The sequence below is a fragment of the Notamacropus eugenii genome, chromosome 1 (genome assembly GCF_028372415.1).
Source record: "Notamacropus eugenii isolate mMacEug1 chromosome 1, mMacEug1.pri_v2, whole genome shotgun sequence".
NCBI lineage: Eukaryota > Metazoa > Chordata > Mammalia > Diprotodontia > Macropodidae > Notamacropus > Notamacropus eugenii.
In genome coordinates, this window is record NC_092872.1 from 340,437,539 (window position 1) to 340,458,646 (window position 21,108).

The 21,108-nt window shown below is 44.9% G+C and overlaps 1 protein-coding gene across 7 annotated transcripts in view; it reads right to left on the minus strand.

Moving 5' to 3' along the window:
* Nucleotides 1–345: 345 nt before the first annotated feature.
* Nucleotides 346–21,108, minus strand: part of JADE2 (jade family PHD finger 2) — a 179,242-nt gene continuing 158,479 nt past the window's right edge. For 6 of the 7 annotated variants that reach the window (XM_072629921.1, XM_072629925.1, XM_072629919.1 and 3 more), the window contains 2 exons: nucleotides 12,648–12,776; nucleotides 346–5,917 (listed from right to left, as the gene is read on the minus strand). In XM_072629921.1, the coding sequence (XP_072486022.1) occupies nucleotides 5,040–5,917; nucleotides 12,648–12,776 (1,007 nt within the window). In that variant the 3' untranslated portion in view covers nucleotides 346–5,039. The remainder of the gene's footprint in view (nucleotides 5,918–12,647; nucleotides 12,777–21,108) is intronic. The other variant, XM_072629923.1, reaches the window with a different exon arrangement.

Consider the following 21,108-nt stretch of genomic DNA (forward strand, 5'->3'; position numbering starts at 1 on the left):
TAAAATGAAGGATTTGTAGGACCATAGGTTTAGAAGAGCCCTGAGAGGCCACTGAATCCAACTTTTTTTGTTTTTTACTGGTGACAAAACTGAGTCACAGGAAGGCTGTGACACACTCAAGATCATGGTGTCAGGGGTAGGATTTGAACCACATCTTCCTAACTCCCAAGTCCTGTGCTCCATCGCCTCTGAAGACCTTTCCAATTCTAGAATGACACTGTTCTGATCACCGCCTGCTCTTTGACAGGTCCTGCCTGTGAATGAGTTAATCTCTTCTCTATTATGGAAGTGCATCAGCTCCCTTTGAAGCCTACTGACCACATACACACTACCCAGATGCTGATGTACACAGAAAACATTGCTTTATTGACTGCATTTGCCAACACACTGAGGAATGCGAAGGTTTTCCATAAGCTATGGGCCGTGGTCCCCATGTGTATTTAAAGCATACACGGAATTTGAACATGATGGCAACGCTGGCAGACAGCGTTATCACAAGGCAACACAAACTGCATGCATTACATGGCCACACAGAACGAGTTGGGTACATTCTATTGCTTTAAGGATTGCCTAACATGGAAAATGTACAAAAAGGAGAAATAGGTCTTTGCATTAATGAAAAATACATTTTTTCTCTACAAAGGAATCTTTCTAATACAAGAAAATAAATATTGCAACATAAGCCAAAAATAATTTAAAATTGCTCTTTTCAATATATTTTCAATATTTCTCTTTTATATTAACAAATGGCACATCACTTTCTTTGAAACAAAGAAAACAGAAGGCTCTCCTCCTGTGACATTCATATCATTTCCCATCACTGATGTGGAGCGGAATTTCTTTACGTTAAATGGAACAGTTGGTGGGAATTTCCTTAAAGAACAACCAAAGGTGACATTGTCCTGGTGACAGAATGCTAAATCTCCTGGGGCTTCCCAGCTCAGGCCAAGGTCAATTTGCTAAGCAGGTCCTGAGGGCAATCCCTAGAGCCCTGACTCACCTGTTCTCCAGACCCAACCCTTGGTAGCAGCTCAGTCAGGACCAAATGGCTCATTCTTCCTTGTGCTAGAAGGGATGGGGGAATTAAAATCACTGCCAGAATTCCTTCTCATAGGTGCAAACTGCTCTCCTAGACAGACAGATACCCAGCCATCCATTCTGTAGGAACCCCAGTCTAGGCCACAAAAAAGGTTTTAAGGAAACTCTTTATGATAGGAGTGGGTTGGGGGTGGGGCCTAAGACACTGATTTTCACACACAGTTTAAGTGAATCTTCCACCAGCCCCTCTGACTCACCTGGTATTCACACACATAAACCCCCTCCACCATCTCTCCTCACTCTCCCTCCTTGAATCCTGGTGTGGCTTCTTAAAGGATACAAAGTCCTTTATAGTGCAAACATTAACTCTTGCAGTTCATACAGTATCTGAAAGTCAAAGCTCATTTAATAAAATAAACCATTCAAACCTCTTTGTTTTTTAGTTCATCCCAAAATACATTTATAGTACAAAAAATATTTTCAAGTTTTTCTCACCTGGGAGGAATACAGAGGAAGAGTGTGGAGGAGGTACCAGCCTGAAGGTCCCTGGAGTGTTTACAATACCGCAGCTTCCCTTGGGAGGGAGAGAGAGGAAAGTGTGTGAGTGTGTGTGTGTGTGTGTGTGTGTGTGTGTGTGTGTGTGTGTCTGTGTCTGTGTGTCTGTGTGTCTGTGTGTGATGGACTACATGACAGCAGGAGTACCAGAAATTCACCCTGGCCAATGTGAATCACTGAAGAGAAGGGCCTGTAATAAATACCCACTTGAGTTTCTGGCAGGCACTATGGCCATGGGAACTTCAACTTTGTGAGTAACTGGGTAGTGGGGGCTTTTTGCTTAAAATTCAGGTAAAAACTACCTGCTCCTTTTCCCCCTACTGCCCTTTTCTATTCCTGGATTCAACTTTGCTTTGGGAGGTCATGTTTTGGTAAGAATCCCCCTACCACAATGAAGGGGAGACCAAGAGATTCAACGCAAAAGTGGTCATGAGAAAGAGGGAGAAGGTGCATCCTAATGCTTTGGGGCTGGAAATAGATGTGGAGGGTGATTTCAGAGGAGTTGTATCCCCTTCCTTCTTGCCTACATTAGTCAATTCCTTAAAGGTTTTCTCTCATATGATAACCTTATTAGGTTGAGCAAGGCAAAATAGCTGACTGGCTTCTAAGGACATGGCCACATCCTGGTTGATCCTCCCTTTCCCTGTACATGACTTTGGTTGGGCAGGGTAGTTACAAAGAGCCCAGGCCACCTGAAGTGTGAGCAAACCACTGTCTGTGTCCCTAGTACCTTAGGGAAGTGCGCCACCAATCTAAGGCATGGTACGAATCCTATGGTTTGGCTGAGATTCTCTCCCCACCTCTTTATACTCCTCTGTCCATCAAGTTCATGGGTTTCCAATACCTGAGTCTTCCAGATCCTCCAAAGAGAGAACTGGAGCTCAAACATAATAGCTCACTTCCCCCGGTCCCGAAGAAGGGAAGCATCCTCTAGCTTCCCAGACCACATATATAATACCACACAAGATCTAGGACATAGCCAAGTCCCTTGGAAATCCAATCCTCCTCTGAAACCCACCTCCATCCCCTCTCCCAACAAACCCCAAGCTACCTAGCTGCTAATTTTGGTTGTTCTTTAAGTCTGTCCCTTTTGAGTGTCCGGTATGGATCAGGCAAGAGATGAGGTTGCAGGCCAATGAAGCTGTGTACAGGGATTTGTGTGAGACGGTTTGCTAATCATAGCTGAACTGAAGTACACGGAAGCAAGGTCCATTAAAAGGCAGCAGATTGATTATTGTTTTGACTCATACTAGGATACGGTACTAATGCCTACCAAGCCTGTTGAAGATAAAACTAAATCCTATTACTGTGTTTAACATTATCAGAACACACTGAACCTTCTGAATCCATTAATTCTCTCTCCTAGATTCCACAGAAGTTGGAGACCGATTTTCATACCAAGATTTGTCATTGTTGACTTTTTTTTTTGGCTTTAAAGACCCATATGAAATTTACTGAAAGGCCAACAAATGTGCAGTCAACGCACACTTGGTGGCAGGTTTGTTGCGAAGAGTCATGATTTAACCATGTTTCCAATCGATCATCACTCTCCTGGTTTGTGGGTGAACCACACGATTGGGAACCAGGACTTTTCTTCGCTGGTTTCATTGTCAGTTTCTCCCCAACCTGTGAGTCTGAGAAAGTTCTGAATGGACTACGCCAAGCATCAGAAATCAAAATACCAGGGTCTGTACCATTCCAGTGGCAAAAAAAAAGAAAGGAAAAGCATCCTCTGCAGAAAGCTTGGATTCTGATGCCTTGATTACATGCTATGAACGTATTTCTAACTCCTTTGTTGCCAAATAGCTCCATTTCTAAAAAAAAAAAAAAAATCCAAGTGACCAATTTCTGGGTCCAGGCTGTGCTGCTGTGTTATTGTCAAAAGATTCTTTGGCATCCACAAAATTATTCAACTGATTCATTTGACATTTGCAAGGTTCTTGTTTGAAAAGTTCTGGTTTTGCCAGTTGAAAAAGTGTCCCAGGTGTAATTCTTAAAAATAAAAAATTAAAAAAAAAAGTTTCACTGAATTTTGTTGTTGTTTTTTTGTTCCCTGAGCTGTCAATCACCCTGGGGTCACTCCAACCAAATACATTAGCGCAAATCAACTGTGACCTTGGAAGCCAGAACTGAAAGGATGGGGTGGGTTAAGTGCAAACACAGAAACTTGCCTGACTCATAGGTATCATCATGGGTTTTTAAAAAACTTTTAAGGCTTAGAAGGGGCATTTCTACGCATGAAAATCTTATAGGTTTTAGAATACTGACTTCAACGAATCAACCCTCCCCTTTCTATTTCCCCAAGGAGTTCGCAGGCTTGTAGGTAGGAGCATTTTTCCAAAAGAAACTGAAGGAAGAAACTTGTAGTCTTAGTAAGACTGGAAACTGCTACAAGGCCAACGATCTGATTTGCTTTCCAATGCGCAGGACAGGGACTACAGGGAGACTTTAGCTGTCACCTGTTCCAGGAAGGAGACTTTGCTTTTAAAGTTAACGCATTCAAGTTTTAAACGTTTATTCTTTTCCTGTTTTGCAAAGTGAATGCCTTGACCTTTTCCCCCAGCCCCCTCCCTGGTCCCATTTGGCTAATGGATTCACCTGAGTAAATGTCTCTTGAAGCCAAGGGCCAGGAGCCCCGCCTGTGGGATGTTTTTTCCCTCTGGTTAATTCCTATGGCCACTCAGGCACAGTGCTGGGAGGAAAGGGGTGGCTGGCCGAAGGGTTTGGCCCTCAGCCTTGGCATGGAAGCAGATTGAACTGGAAAAGGTGAGAGGAATAAATTGACAAGGCTTCTGTTAAAGGAGTGTTCTCCCCCACCCTTAAGTGCTTTCTTCAAATAAGCTCTTTGTGCTTTAGAAAAGTTAGTTCTGTATTAGGTTTCGCTTATTCTACTTCCTTGGGTGTTGGGGGGTGTTGCCTCGCTGTGGAGAGGGGTTCAGCTATACCCCTGGAACCTGACTCCTGACCCAGACTTTGGACTGGGTGCTGAACCCCGGGCAAAGCAGGAAGTGAGTTTACTTGTCTTTGCCTTGAAATAATGCCCATAAGACTGTCATCCCTGCAGAAACAATGGGTACTGGCAATATCAGACCTCTTGTTATTGATGCCTTGGGTGATCCCAGATGGGGCCAAAACCCCCAGTCCCTGAATGCCCATGTCTGGCATTTTGCTTCATTGGGTTAAATTATTAAAGTTAAATTATTAAAAGGGACGACTCTTGTCACCCAGGTCAGGGGAGTGGAAGCTTTTATGTCTTATGTCCAGCATACAGAGGAGAGAAAGACAACGGTGCTCAATTTTAAACTATACATAGAAAACAAATGAAAACTCCCACCCCGCCAAGAATGGAGCCCCTTCGTTATATGATACCAGGCAGAGATTGAAAATGGCAGTTGTAACTGGGTTTAGGCCTCTTAAGAACTGTCACAGTTGGTTATCTGGTTGAGTTAGGATGCCAAAACGCTCATTCTGACTACCTCCTCATTTCCTGAATCCTTCTGGTTTAGCTGAACCCTGCCACTTCCTGGCTCCGAGTCAGAGTCGCTCATTTCTGCATCAGAGAAGTAGCCATCGGTCTCATTGTCAAAGTGCAAGGTGACCTTTGGCCTTTCTCCTGCCGGAGATCTGTTCATTGCCTCGGGCTTTGGATTTGGCTTCCTAGTCTCTTTGCCCTCCTTTGGCAATCTGAACCTCACTACTGTTTTTGGACTCCCCAATGAGCCAGGCACTTGAATCAGGCTGTTAGTCTCAAGTGGAGTTGCGTCTACAGTCTCCTTGTCCTCATGTGGGGAGCTCCTTGAACCCACCAGGACATTGGAGTCATGGGCTTTAGGGCTGGGAGAGTGGTGAGAAGGTGCCCTTTTTGGAGTTTTCCGAACTTCCCCACTGGCTCCTTTACGATCTGTAGGTATCCTGGCTGTCCCACGAGTGGCCTTGCTGTTCCCCGAGTCGGGGTTCAAGGGCTTCATGGTATGGTCTGGTGGGGTAGTCCGCTGGCCAGAGTCCTCTGGGTGGTCTGAGAGCAGGGAGCCAAGGCTGTCCCGGGGGACCTTCTTCTTATTGGCTGGCCTTGCTTTGCTCTGGGCCTTCTTGGTGGTGTCACTGTGCTTGAAGGGAGACTTTAGGGAATGGTCCATCATGATACTTAGTAGGGTCTCTTCATCCTGGAGCAGTTCCTCAGAGAGGAGCCCAGATGTGTTGTCCTCACGGTGGCCGTTGTTCAGGGACCACTCGCTCATGGCCATGTTCTCTGTAGTGATCTGCACTGACTGGGCCAACCAGCTGTTGAAGAAGGTTCCATCGATGGGGAAAGAGGTGGACAAACCTGTGTGGGGAGAGAAAAAGGGAGTAAGGCTTGAGTGGTGACAAGTGTTGGGTAGCACTAAAGCTTGGCCTGTCATATTCAGTGTAACAGGACCTAGGGTCCCCTTTAAGAAAATCTCGCTTTTGGTTGCTCTTCATCTGGGGAAATGGTTGAACAAGTTAAGACATATGAATCACTCCACTTTAATCTGCCTGGTTCCCGGCCCACTGAACAAGATGGCACCAAATACTCACTGCTATTTCCCTATCTTGCAACCTCACACCCCACCGTGCCCCTTTCCTGCCTCCTGTGGGTTGTCAGCTCCTTGAAGGGACTGTCTTTTTATTAAGCATATCCCCAGTGCTTAGCGCAGTGTCCAGGACATAGTGGACACTTAATATATGTTTGTTGGATTGCAATTGATTGATTGTGCTGTAAGATATGATAGAGAGGGTTTCAGAGAAACCAGGAGAGGATGGTATGAACTGAAACAGAGTGAAGTCAGAAGAGTTTATACAATTAACAATATTGTAAAGACAATATTGTCATTGACTGGGAACCCCGATCAATGCAATCACCAGACATACTTTCAGAAGACTCATGATGAAACATACTGCCTAGGTCCTGACAGAGATTATGGACTTACAGTGCAGTCTGAGACTTCCATGTGTATCTACATACATACATACAAAATATTCTTATTATAATCTTATTTTTCTTTCTCAGTTGGGACAGGGGGAAGGAAAGGAGGATGACTTTGATTAAAAAAAAATAAAAGGTAATTAAAGAAAAAAAAGAAAATCCTGTCTATCCCTGGCCACATTCACATTCCTCTGTAGCATAATGAGGCAACAGGGTATGGAAAGACTTAGAATAAGGAAACTTGGTTTGAATCCTTAGCTCCAACATTTACTAAACTATTTAACTTTGGGTAAGTCACTAAACTCTTCCAGACTTGGTTACCTTACCTACAAAATGGCAACATTAATAGAAGTTTTTGATGTTCAGACAAAAAGAGAATAGAGGTGAGCACAGGGAAGGTGCTCACCCAAGCCTGCCATATGAGAGCTTCCTATTTTAACCCATCATTCTTGTCCACTAGGTGCTAATCTCTGTTGTTTCTCAGCTGCCCAAGGATTAGGAACATCCTGGGAAAAATATCCAGGTGCCATGCTCCAGTTAGAGCTCTACCCTATTATGTACATACACGTACCTACACAGTTGTGAGCAAAAGGTCACTGTAAACATTGAAGCGTTTTAGAAAGAGGACTTGTGATTATTTGTTTTTTTATACTGTCTGCTACGCTCAAATACCTTTTATTGTATCTCTGTATTATTTCTCCAGCTAGATTGTAAAGTCCCTGTGGGTTGGGACTGTGACTTTTATACACATGCACACACACACACAGACACACACACACAGACACACAGACACAGACACACACACATACTCCTCTGCCTCATTTGCTAACATAATGTTTAAAAATATTAAATTATTTTTAAAGAAAAGCACATTTATTTTATGGTAATGTTTATATACCTCACCTTCCATCCTAACGCTGCCCAACACAGGTTTCCTTTCAGCCAAGGGGAAATCTTTTCAGACTGAACCTATCTTCTGCTCTACCTGACAGAAGAGGGCATTTTAACCACAGCAGAACTCTGGTGCTCATTACCTGATACAATCTTACTGACTTCTTGTATGTACCCCGAGAACAACTACATGCACTAAAAAGTCTCAGAGGGCACAGTTCCTCCACAAAGAGCAGTTAGAAGTCCTTTCTCCCATGATTGGGATCTGCTTAAGAGACCAGCATTAAAGAGAAGTTCTTGATGCCTGTTCTACTTGGAGGATGGACAGAAAGCATTGTTAAGGTATGCTTTATCGCATTCAAAGATGCAGCTCAGGTACCAGCTGTCACTGTCACTGCTGAGCTGACCTTGTTTCACTGTCTCTAGATTATTCCAGGAGAGGAAAAAAAAAATGGAACAATCTAAATGCAATTTCTTTTTAGCATCCTCACAAATGCAGGGTTTGCTAATGTGATACTCGGAATGACAATATAGACAGGTCTGATCTCCCTCCAAGCAGTTGGGGGGCGGGGAGTCTGGGCTAGTTGCATCCACTGACATTGTGCATTATGAAAATTATATGGGAAGGGCTATTATCATTTGCTTTTGTCTTTGCCTGATACATACATAATAGGTGTCAAATAAATGTTTGCACACACACACACACACCCATACACTGTCCCTCCTTTTATAATGTAACATCCTTGAGGACAGGGTCTGTTCTATGCTTGTCTTTGTATCCTAAGCACCAAGCACAGGCAAACAGCAGGCACTTAATAAATGTTGACTGATGGTAGTACAAAGCAATAGAGCCTTTTCTGTGCTGTTTCCTTTCCCCTCTGAAGGACATCCTCACTAAAAACATTTAGAGATGATCTAGTCAAACCCATTTATTTTGTAGATAGAGAAATTGAGGTCCTTGGGGAAAGAGGCTTGTCCAAAGTTACAGATTCCTAGGGTTTATAAGGGACTTCTGAGGCCATCTACTTCAACTGAGAACTCCCTTTATAGCTTTCACCCCAAAAAGTCTTTGCTTAAAGACCTAGAGTGAATGAGGGCCCCTACTACCACCCCTTTTTGAATCACAATAATTCTTAGGAAATTTTACCTTGCCTCAACCTCCTATCAGAATTTTTGCTACCTCTACCCACAGCTTCTAGTTTTGACCTCTAACAACTCTGTAAGGGCAAGGGAGTTTGGGTTTGGGTTCAGGGGGCTGCTTTTAGAGGGCTGAACTTGGAGTAAGAGAGAGAATTAGTGGAGAAATAGATTCACCCTTGAAATAAGGGACAAGCAGAGAGTGTCTGATCCCTATTCCACATGACAGCCCTTCAGATACTTGAAGATAGCAATCATGTACTTCTCAAGGCTAAACTAAACGTCTTTAGTTCTTTGTACTGATTCTCCTCTGGCACGTACTTGAGGTCCTTCTTCATGCAGGTCCTCTTTGCTTGGAAGACCACCAGCTTATCAATATTCTTAAAACAGAGTGCTCCCAATGGAACGCAATATTCAAGGTATGGCCTAGCCAGAATATAGTGAGACTTACCACCATTCCGATTCTGGACATTATGGTTCTCTAAATGTTGCACTTTTTTGCCTAACATATGAAGCTAGCTCACCTTTTTCAGAAAATCTGTTACATGGCCATGCAGCCCCACCTTGTCCAGGTGAAACTGATTTGTTGACCCCCAGTGTAAGTTTATTCAATTTCATCCCTCTAATAGGATCTGGTCTAACTTTCTGGCTCTGGAGGGAGATCTTTCTGTATCCTGACCCTACCATCCAACAGATTAAAAATCTGACAAGCATGTTATCCGTGTCTTTATCAAAGACTCTGATAGAAATGTTAAGCAGTCCAGGGTCAAAGACAGATTCTCAGGGCACTGATATTCAAACCCAAAGCTTCAGACTTAAAGTCACTTACTGCTCTTTTCATCATATCACAAACAAAAGAGAAATCCTATAATTTGACCCTCCCCCTTTCATTTACAAACAGGGAAATGGAAGACAAGATATGGCTTACTTGCAAGAGAAAGTTAGTCCTGGAATCAGAGAGAGACCCAGGTTTGAATTCTGCCTTGGTCATTTAGTAGTTCTGTAACAGTGAGCTAATTACTAAACATTAAACTCTCCAGGCCTTGGTTTTTCTCATCTACAAAATATGTAATATGTAAAAACTAACATAACAAATAGTACTCATCCTACCTCCTTCAGAAGGTTGTTACTTTGTAAAAGCGCCACAGAAAGGGGACCTAGCATCACTTCCAGTGCCTAGCACAGTGTTCTGCACACGTAGGAGGTATGTATGTCTGCTTATTTAAAAACACTTTGTATGATCCATGAAAAGTCTTTGAGTGAATGAACCCAAAGTAATGATTCTCTAATTGTGGACCTTTAGTCACTGATAGGGTAGATACTCTTGGGGTCTGTGGAGCAGGACTGGCACTATGCCCTTCTACCATCTTGTCTACTTAGAGAAGATGCCTATCCCTGCTCACAAGGCAATCAGGGAGAGGGAATTTATCTCATAACTTTCACTGAGTAGAGGATTTTGCTTACTTGGCATGGCCGAGTCTAGCCCATCTGAAAGAGAAATGAAAATTTCTACTGTGTGGAGATTTTAAAATGATACTTTTTCTTCTTTCTTCAGATGGTGATGGCTGTTTCAGGGCTACTGCAGGGTAGGAGTGAACTGTCAGAACAGCAAAGGGTCTCTTACCCACACCAAGGATCCATATCAGCCCTGAGGGGAAGACCCTGGCCACAAGATGTAAGCATAAGGTAGACACTACCCCTTGCAGCATCTGACCAAACGTGAAGTTCTGCATAAGGAGATCTAAAAATGAAATCTATGGATAAAGGCATAGAGAACTAGGTGGGAGTACCAGTTAAGCCAGTGGCTTGCTGCGTGGCTTTGGGAAAGGACGATTTCCTCTCTGGGCCTCAGTTTCCCTAAGAGTAAAAATGAGTGGGCTGGCTGACTGCAAGACCCTATGTGTTTTGGACAGCTATGATTTAGCTCATAAATTCTCTCCCAGCTCTGGCAGTTTCTGTTCTCTATTATTAGTTGTCAGTTCTATGTCATACAGTACTTGCTGGCTCTAACAAGTCTGTAATTCTAAGATTCTAACATCTTTTGGGCTTGAATTCTATGACATCAAATTGCCTGTTATTCTGAGGATGTTGCTGAGGCACTGACTGTCTATCTGGTGATGTGTCTGTACCTTTTCAATCTTCCTAGGTATAGCTCTGTACCTGACTCTGAAGAAGTCAGTGAGATACCTCCACCACCTCCCTTGAGAGTAAACCCACCTGCCCTCCCCAGGACTCTCTGCTGACCTGACCACAAAGTGCCAACAGGATGGAGCTGGGAGTGGAGGATGCTTTCCTGCTGAGCTTGGCTCTTTCCCCAGGATGCTGGGCCTCTGACTGTAGTCTGGGGAGAAGGGACCGTCCTGGCCATATCTCAGTCCTTCAGCTCAGACCTGGTTTTTCCCTCTCGAGCTCCCTGATGCCCTTTCACCAGCTTCATGGTACACACATGTTGTGACCTGAAGGTGCAAACATGGGAGATGGTGTGTTGGCATTCAGAGCCAGGAAAAAAAAATAGGCTTGGTCAAAAGAGATTGCTAATAGGATGAAAGGCCTACAGTTCAGGGAAGAAGGGGCTGATTTGGGGCTCTACTTTGGCACTGGTCCCTGGTCTGTGTGCACTGGGCTGGTGTCTCTGGCTCCATTCCCAGAAACTGATTCAGAATGGAGTGACTCAAAAAAACAGAAGACTCTCTCTCTCACTGCCCTTTATCTAGAACAGAATCACAAGATCACAGGAGGCTCAACTTGGAAGTCAAGAGAACCTCAATTTTAGTCTTGACTCAAATACACACTGGCTCTGTGACCCTAAGGAAGTCACTTTACCTCTCAGGGTTCTGGGTAATTAAGACTTTTAAGCTGTAAGGAGTTCTTTATACCAATGAAATTAGAGGTCTAGTCTCTATCCATCAGATCAGGTATATAGAGCCAGAAGGGGCCTTAGAGACTATCTAGTCCAATTCTTATTTTACAGACAAGGAAACCGAGGCACAGAGTGGGGAAGCGATTTGCCCCAAGTGTCATACCATCAATAACTGGTGTGACAAGATTCAAGTTCAGGTCCTCTGACTCCAGATTCTGCATTTTTTTTAACTGCATGAAAAGTAGGGCACTAAACATGTACCTTATCAAATGCTGTTCTATGATAAAAAATTTAGAAGAACAAAAAACAAAGGGATAGTCAGTGAGGAGTAACTGAGACCATTCTCAAGGTAGGGACCCAAATGCACCAAACTCCCCTTGGCTGAGCCTTGCCATTGTATGTCTATATCCACCTTACTGCAAAAATTGACTATGAGGATCGGCTTATTGCTAGGCTAGCTGGACCCTAGTTGACAGAAGGGACTCCTTGTTTGACCACTGACTGACCTGCCTATGTTCGGGGAAGTTCCTTTGTCCCAATATTGTTTAGTCAACTATGTACAGGCAAGAAATACCGGGTTCTCCTTAACATAATCAGTTTAGTAAACTTCTTCTAATCCAGGTATGTAAGGCTAACAAACTTTCCTAACTACAATGCTCTTGGGATCGATAAAGTAGAGTGAGACAGGAACATAGTCTGGACCACTTGCAAATGACTGCCCTAAGGTCTCCCTCTCACTTGACCCCTGTGAGTCTGTTCAGCAACAATAATCAGATATAAAGGCAGAGAGCTAGGATATCTGGGTTCTAGTCAGGGTACGCATCACACACTATGCTGTTGGGACGGTAGGGCTGGGGAGCTGCATGCTTGCATGCTTGTAACTAACTAGACTTGAGATCTTTAAGGTACATATGTTCCTTCTTGGCATCTCACCATTGATGTCCTCCTGGTGCTGCTGGCTGGCTACTATCTCTGAGGATCAAGCTAGAGATGTTCATTCCTTTCTAATTGGCCTTTTGGGGTTGCCAGGCCCAAGATATATGTATGTATGCATGTGTATGTGTATAATGTGTGTGTATGTAAGAGAGAAAAAAAAAGAGACAGAGAGAAAGCAAAACAGAAAGGCCACATGGGATGGCTTCATCCCTCCAGCACCCTCTGTAGGACTGGTGATATCTCCCTTGCTTGAGAGTCTGGCTCTTTCAGTGTAAGGCCACTTACCAAGTTGCCCCAGGACCAACTCATTGCCTGGCTTCATTTTCTCTTTCTTTTCAGGGCTGGCCTTCCTGCTATCCCTTCCTTTCCATTTGGAGTCATTCTTCTTCCCCACACTTCTCTTCCCAGATTGTTCTGTGTTGGATGGACATAGAAAGAGAGAGGGAAATAGTTACTCCAGCACAAGCTTTCTAGGAGAGGGACATGTCCCTATCATACTTCCTGTGATCTGAGTGCAATAGGGGATTGGGGAATCTAAGCTTTTCAGATCATCTGATTTAAAAAAAACTGCCCAAATCCACTCAACCAACATGTGTGATGTGTCTACCGTGTGCAGTCCTCTGCTTCAGCTGAGGGAGATGCTAAGGGTCCCTCATTAGAGCTGTTTCTCAGGGCCAATCTATACAGCCACTCTTTTCTTTTGGTTCCTTCCATGTATCAGAGAGAGGTCTGGCCATGAGACTTAGGGTCAAGGGCTCAGGTAATACTTGAGAACTCTGTCCTTGTCACCAGAGGAAGCCCTATCCTTTGGTAACCTTGGATAGCTATTCCATAAGATAGGAAGGGGGATCAGTGCTACAGGCTAGTTGCTCACAAGCGCTAAATGGGGAGGGATGATTTCCTTCTGCTTAAAAACATCCCTAAAACAACTCAGAGTTCATACTAAATATGCCTACTCTAAGTCCATAAATCTTCCTCAGCAATACTGAGATATGGCTACATAGGACTCTCCCTAAAGTTGAATTTCAGCAGATTTTACCTGAACACAGATATTGGGTGGTCTTCCCTTGGTCCAGAGGACCCTGCTCTGTACCAGGCAAACCAACAAGCAGTTTAGCAAGCCCCCATGGGCCTGGCTCTGTGCTCCAGGGGGTTGCGAAGGGGAGAGGAGGCATGAAATTGAGATTTGTTTCTTAAGTGCTTAAATAGCCTTGTGTGAGAAACAAAGAAAAGAACAAGGGTATGTAATAAGATAGCATCAAATCTAGTGTGATAGATGTCATACAGACAAGAAAGGGTTTAGAGGTCACTCTGCCTTATATTCTAGTTTTACTGGAGAATGAGTGAGATTTAGATAGATAGGAAACTAAGGGGTGGGCATTTATTGTGTGTGTGTATAATAACATGAATGAATGAATGTGTAGAGACTTGCATCAGTATGGTATGTTGGGGAAATAATAACAGAGAGAAAAAGTAGGAGAGGTAGACTGGGACCATGGAGGGCATAAAATGGGAGGCTGAGTTTACACTTGATAACGATGCGAAGATACTTGAGTAAGGGGATTTTATAATAAAGTATATGTCATATGCATATGTCATATCAGGAGCTATGAAATCTTTTTCCTCCTTTATTTAGATGTAAACCAAGAGAGTGCTCAGGTCCTTTCACCTTGATTAACAGCAGAAATAGTCAATTACATGAAAAATTTCATACAGTTCTGCCCATAGGCACTCCCAGGGCTGGTGCAACAATCAGAGGGGAAATCAGCCAAATTTCTGGACCTGTGGGAAGTGCTGATACACGTAGGAAACACACCTCCTGGGTATGGGGAAAAAGGGCATGTCTGAGTCATCCTAACCCAAGCTGCAAGCAGTGACATCTGAAGGTGAGAGAAATAAGTCCTTTGTGAGTTTACCCGACTCCTAAGAGAATGTTGAGCCTGAAGGTTAGAGACCTTCTCAATCAGGGGTTTTTAACCTGGGGTCAATAAATTTGTTTAAAAATATTTTGATAACTATTTTGTAACCTTACATATTTTATGCATTGTGTATTACAGAGACTGAGGATGTTCCTCTGTAGAAAGGTCTGGTGAGAGCAGTGGCAGGAGACCAGAGACCTGGAGAGTTTTAGGAGAGTGATACCTGTGGAGCCACAGCTGATCCCTCCTGCTGGAACTACATAGGACTCCTGAGTGACTGAGGCTATGCATGTCTTTAGGGGAAGGAAAGGATAGCTCACTGGCAGGCGTCAATGCCTTTCATTAGTTCTATTTGCTTTTTTTCTTGAGTTTTTGAACAACACGCTTGCAACTATAGTTTGTAGCAACATATACCAGGGATGCTGAACAGTGAACCACCTATAAAATCCCATGGCAAGCAGGTGAGAACTGCCCTATCCCCTCCCCTGCCCGCATATCCAAGGGTTTTTTGAGTCCCATCCCTTTCCCCTCCAAACCCGTTTCTTTCTCTTTAAAGTGCAAATAATGCTTGGATAACCCACAACAGGTGGTAGCAAGGAATACATGCAGGTATTAACTATGTTAATGAGCAAAGAAATGTGAGTTACTCCTGCTGTTGCTATTTTACATGGTAAACTCAGAATGATGTTTCTTTATTATGCACACTTTGGTATTTTCACCAAATGCTGATGCTTTCAGGAAGTATGAAATAATCAGACATTAGATGGCAACCTCTCTACCTTCTTGTGTGTCCCTGTCAAGGGATGAATTCCACCTGTCCTGAGTCCTCACTGCCCCAGGGATGAAGCCTTTGATCTGGTACTGACACAAACCTTTGGCTGGCTCATACACCTGAGCTATGCCTTGGTCTTGGCCTTTAAAGGGAAGGTCTTTAAAGGGTATGTCTACATGGGACCTATGGAGAGGAGAGTGGATGGAAAAATATGGAGAGGAATTTACAAACAGATATGAATTCTGTTCCAAGGAGGTAGGATGCATTTCTATAGGGAATCCCAGAAGGGCTTGTCTGAGGGTCAGAAGCAGAACACTCTGATGATCTCTGGCATGTATTAAGGTGTCTGCTCTTTGAGGGTCAGAATCTCACCCTGCCTGTATTTACCTTCTCCCGGGCTGTGTTGCACACAGGACTTTACAAACTGGGGATACCTTTGCCAACTGGCCCCCCAACTGAGAGAAAAAGAGAGGGAGGGAGGGAAGAAGGGAGGCTGGGAGACAGAGAGAGAGGGAGAGAGCCCTGAGATTGGCTAAGGGAGGAGGGTGTCCTCTTTTCCATCCTCATTGTTAGTCCAACTTCATTCTTGCTAAATCTAAAACATTAAATGCTGCAAGTAGAGCCAAGAATAAATCCGACTTTCTTGCCACAGATACTTCTGAGACAGCTATGTTCATAAAGACAAATCCTACTTTCTCCTACTAAATAGATACTATACTGAACTTGCTTTGAACGTGACAAAACCTTGGGGTATTACTTTATCTCTCTGAGTCTCAGTGTGCTCATCTGTAAAATGCTAGCATTGGACTATATGATCTAGAAGGTTCCTTTCAGCTCAAAATCTATGATCCTCTTGAGCACATCTGGTAGCTTTTTGGGGGGTTTAGTAGGGTGGCTCTGTTTAGAAAGCAGTATAAGATGGAAGCTGGCTCTTAGGCCCCCTTTCTGGGGAATCTCTGAAGGCCCAAGAGGTCCTTTTGTGGAAGGGGAACCCTCAGAATAATCTTCAGTTTTTTTCGGCTGTTGGAAGAAGCAGACTTTCTTTACAGCCAACTCTACTTAGGTTAAGGCTTTTTTTTTTTTTGGCTTTGCCAGGCTCATCCAAGAGAAAGCTGACAGACTTGGTGTTTGTTTTGATTTGTGTTTAAAAAAACAACAGTATTTCAATGATATTAAATAAAAAAAGGCTCCTAAACCAAAAAACAAAACAACCCCCCACCCCAACTTCCTCTGAGTATTAAAGAAGAATTGCTAAGTAAGAGACCGAGTGAGCCCTGGGATCTTCTCTTTTCGGAGAGCTAGGGTTGTATGACAAGCTCACGAAGACCCTTCTACGAGGGATTAAAATGGGCCAAGGATGGGCTGACAGATGACTCTTCCCCTTCCTCACCCCCAACCCCTGGCCTCCTCTTCATCCAGGCTTGTGTCTGGCCTCCTCAGGTGAAGTCCCCTCTGACAAAGGGCTTCTCTCACTGCTGGCTCATGCCTCCTATCCAGGTTAGGTGAAGTCCGTTTGGACAAGGGTGGGTGAGGGTCCTCTGTAACTTCTTTGGGTGATTCCCATAGGTAGAGGGGGAGGGGACCAATATTCTCATTGAGCATCTATAGGGAATTAAAGACAATTCAAGACTTTTGGAAGTGAAAACTCCCTCCTGTGACTTCAATTCAGATATTTACTATGCTGGGTACTATGGGAAAGGTAAAATCAAATGTTCTCACTGGCTTCTAATGTTGAATGAATTGGGAGGGAGAGCTGTTCTGAGAAGCAGGGCCCCTCTAGACCTTCTGTTTCCCCAGGACAGCCCCACCAGCATGTTTCCTGAACTCTTGTCTTTTCCTAAACCATTATGCTAATTCCTCCACACTAGGAATTTACCTAGTTCAATAACTGCTTGGACAAACATTCATCTATTCCAAAGGAAGGGCAGGATGCAGGCTAGTGGGGCTGAGAATGGACTGCCCAGTCTGATGGAAGCTTGCAGGCTGTCTTAGTGGGAGGATGGCTCAGATAGACTTGAAGTCTAACCACTGGAGATCTTCCTTTTAAAAAGAAAGGGTAATTTTGGCCTGTTCCAAAGAGGGTAACTCAAGAAGCAAAGTAGATTACAAAAGGTGAGGAGGGAGTGCATTTCTAACAGAGGGGACAGCCTATGCAAGGGCTGGGCAGAGGGAATACTGCGTGCTGAGAAACAGCAACAGAAGCGTTTTGGTTGGCTTATGGAGCATGTGAAGGGGAGCAGTATTTAGCAAGCCTGGCAAGATCAGTTGGAGCCAAGTTGTGAGGGACTATCCCAACTCTAGGTCTATTTGTGGGACATGAAACCCCCTTATTCTATACATAGACCCAGAAACGATGAGATCATATGACTAAGTGAAAGGGCAACACCCCAATAATTGTTTCTTCAAGTGCCTGGGAGTCACAGCACCTTGGCATGGTACAGATGATTATAATAACCTAGCCAAATAGTGCCAATCAAGCTGAATGATATCATAATGGAGCAGTCAACCACCACCTTACTGAGCTAGGACCTCTCAACTTGGCCTGTGTCATTAATGAGCGGGGCCAAGTTCCTGGGGGCTGAGCTAGGCTTGGAAGGAGACCTGGGAGAGGGGAAACTCCAGCTGGAGGTGAGGGAGCAGCCCAAGTGTTTCCACAGCTCCAGTCTGAGAACAGCAAAGAACTTTTTTCTGGTTTATAGGCAGAAGAAAGAGCAGCCTGCTTGCCGTGAGTCTTTGGGATAGTGAGGACTGTGAGTGGGGAAGGAATTTCTGGCCCAAGAAGCACAGACTGGAGGGGAAGGTGTTAGGCTGCCCATCCCAAGCAAGGTATGGGGTGTCAGATGGAAAATTTTTAATGAAAAAGGTGCTTTTCACTCAAGTCAGGTAATATTTTCTCACTGTCTCTAGGATAAAGCCCAACTCTTTTAGTCTGGCATTCAAGGCCTCTGTAAGATGCCCTCAACCAACCTTTCCGGCTTTATTTTCCACCACTCTCCTGGGTGAATTATCTGTTCCAGCCAGGCTGCTTTCCTCCCAGTCACCCCCCAAACAACCCATACTCATTGTCACATCTTTGAATCTTTGATCAGAATGTCTGTCTCACCCAAGAGAGGGCCAGTGTGATGGAGCTCAGCTGGACTTGGATTTGTAGTTATATTGCCACAGATAAGCCACCAAGTCTCAGTTTCCTTTTCCATAAAATGGGGATAGCAGTACCTGTAGAACTTACCTCAGTGAGTTCTCATGAGAAACAAATCGGGAAATGTTTGTAAATTCATTGCAAACCTTAAAGGGCTTTTTAAATGTTAGTTGTCATTACATACTCCTCTCTGACTCTCCAGTTGTTTTCTACAGACGTCTTGTCTTCCCAATCAGACTGTGAGCTCTGCTACGGTGGGCCACATTTCCCTTTATCCATCATTCCCCCATGCCCTGGGCTCACCCTCCCTCCCTCCTCCTCGCTTAGTCTGGCCTCACTGCATTTGCTAAGTAAACGCCCAGTGAGCTTAAAAGAGAAGTTAAATGAGGGAAGGTCAAGAAATTCTGCAGATATAGTGGGGAAGGGATGGTTCAAAAGAGGCAGAAGAGGGTGGCAGAAAGGCACTGGGTTTGCAGTTAGAAGATCTGGATTCCAATTCTTTTCTGATACAATTCCTTGTATAACCTTGGGCATGACACTTAATCTCTCTAGACCTTGGTTTCTTCATCTGTAAAATGGAGTGGTTGGATCAGATGACCTCAAAAAATCCTTCCAGTTTTAAATGTATGATCCCATGTCTTAGAATTATGTAACATTAAAGGAGGAAGGGCCCCAGGTCACCTGGTCCAACCCCTTTTATTGGACCGTACTTGCCCAAAGTCTCATGGTGACTTAGTAGAAGAGTCTGGACTCTATTAACTGAGGTCTCCCGGCTACCGGTACTAAGATGATGTCACCATACTGCCTTTCAAGATCCATTTCTTAGTTTGCCCATGCAGACTCGCTTTTCATCAGATGGTGCTCTCTCACATGATCAGGTGCTAAGGAACCTGGGTAGCTCCAACACAACTAGCTCCTATTAGGGCTTTAGCCTTCCCTGGCAAAGGACAGGTCTTAGCTGTCTCTTGGGGGATACTCATCTTGACTCTGCTCTACTCAGACCAAGTGATTCCCCTCAGGGCAGAAGATTCCTCCACCTCTACTTTGCAGATGAGGAAACTGAGGCAATGATTGTAAAAGTTGCAAAGAGGCAAGCTTGGCCTTGATGTGAACTTTCTAACAATTAAAGCTGTCCAAAAGTGCAGGTGCGTGCTTGGGAGATAGTGAGTTCTCCCTCACTTCAAGCAGAAGCTAAACGATCCCCCCCCCCCCCCCCCCGCAGGTCTGCTGACAGGGATATTTCTTTTGTGACATGGTTGGACTAGGTGGCCGCTGAAAACTCTTCCATCTTGGCTGTAATATATTCATCGTTGATAACGACAGCTATGGCATGAGGGGCTTCTACCTCTTCCGGAAGCCCCCAAACATCTCTTTTCCCAGCCTCTTCCTGATGACTCAAATTCCTCTATGAAATTTCTCTATTGCTTTGTGTTAGGACATTTAACAGAGGGCACCCTAAAAATGGAAATCCCCTGGGGGAGGGATAAACAAACTAGCCTAAGTTAGCCAGTGTGAATTAGTCTACTCCCCCCCCCCATGCCTCAGTTCCTCAGCATGTAAAATGGGTGTGAAGATCCTGCTCTCACTCTTTCTCTTGGGGCAGTGGGCAGTATTAAAAGGCTGCGCTTTGCAGAAGGCAGAAAGTGCTGAGGTCAGCTGTCCCGTTCTCAGCCTTCCTAACCTAGGCCACAAACAACTTCCCCTGATGGCTCCCTCTTTCCAGTTTCAATGTGGTCCCTGGAAAGTCTGCCCTATTGAAGCAGTCTCCTATGGGGCGCTGCCCATCCCCCAAACTCCCCTCCTTAACCCCCTCTTCCCCCGCCTGCTTTTCCCAGGGAACTGGGAGGGTGGTCTGCTTTAGAGCCAGTATCATCTAGCTCCCCCTATGTACGTGGCTTTCCGACTCAACAAGTCAGAGGGAAGCTTTGTGAAAGAACACTCCGTCCCCAACAGCTCGGAGACAAGCCCTCCTCTCCCCTTCTCCCCCACCTCCCCCTCTGCCCATGTGACCCAGCTTGATACAGGTCCAGACCACAAACACAACTGCTGGAGTTGCTGGCCAAGGGGCCAGATGCTGGAAAAGGGCTCTGCAGCTCTCAGCTTATGGGGCTGAGCTGCGGTGTGGGGAAGGGGGTGGGGGCCACCAGGCTTCTGGAGACCCGCAGCTCCCTCCCTCACTGGCTGGCGGGTTGTTGCTGCATTTCAGGCTTATTAATAATAAAGACAATGATGGTAATTAGCCAGAGTACGAGCCAAGTCTGACTCCCAGACTCAAAGAATTTTGGAGCAGGATGGGAGGGACTAGGGCAGAAGTCGGGCCAGCAGTATCTGAAGGACAATATAACCAAATCCCAAAGACTGACTGGGCGGGTTGTTTTCTGTCAGGGGCACTGGGGCTGGGGCTCACTGGGCTATAAACAACTCAAGCTGTCAGAGCCCAAAGAACATGGCAGCCAGAAGCCAAAACATTAATGCTTAACCTTTGATTCTCTCCCAAGCCTGAGGCAAATTGGTCCCGGTGCCAGGACAACTGTTCCTCCAGTTTGCCAGCCCAGATGTGCCCACTGGCCCTCTGTTCTGAATTGCTCTGAGTGTGCCATCTGAATCCGGATGGGAGGAGACAGACCGAAGAAGGGAAAGTGGAGACAGAGTCATGCACCCCTCCTCCCCAAATCTTCTTGGAATTCAGCGTTGAGCTCTGCTTCTAGCCAAGCAGAGGACTGCCTGAGACTGGTTTTCTGGCAGTTCCCAGCCAGCAGTTCCACCCTGGACATTCCCTAGGGGGCAGTTTTGCACAGTCCAGCAGTTGTGGGCTTACTCACAAACAATGCTCTTGAGGGAATCTGCAGGGGGAGAGCAGGGAGCTGGTAGCTTCTCTAGTTTTACAGAAGGTATTGAGGACTTCTACCAACCCAT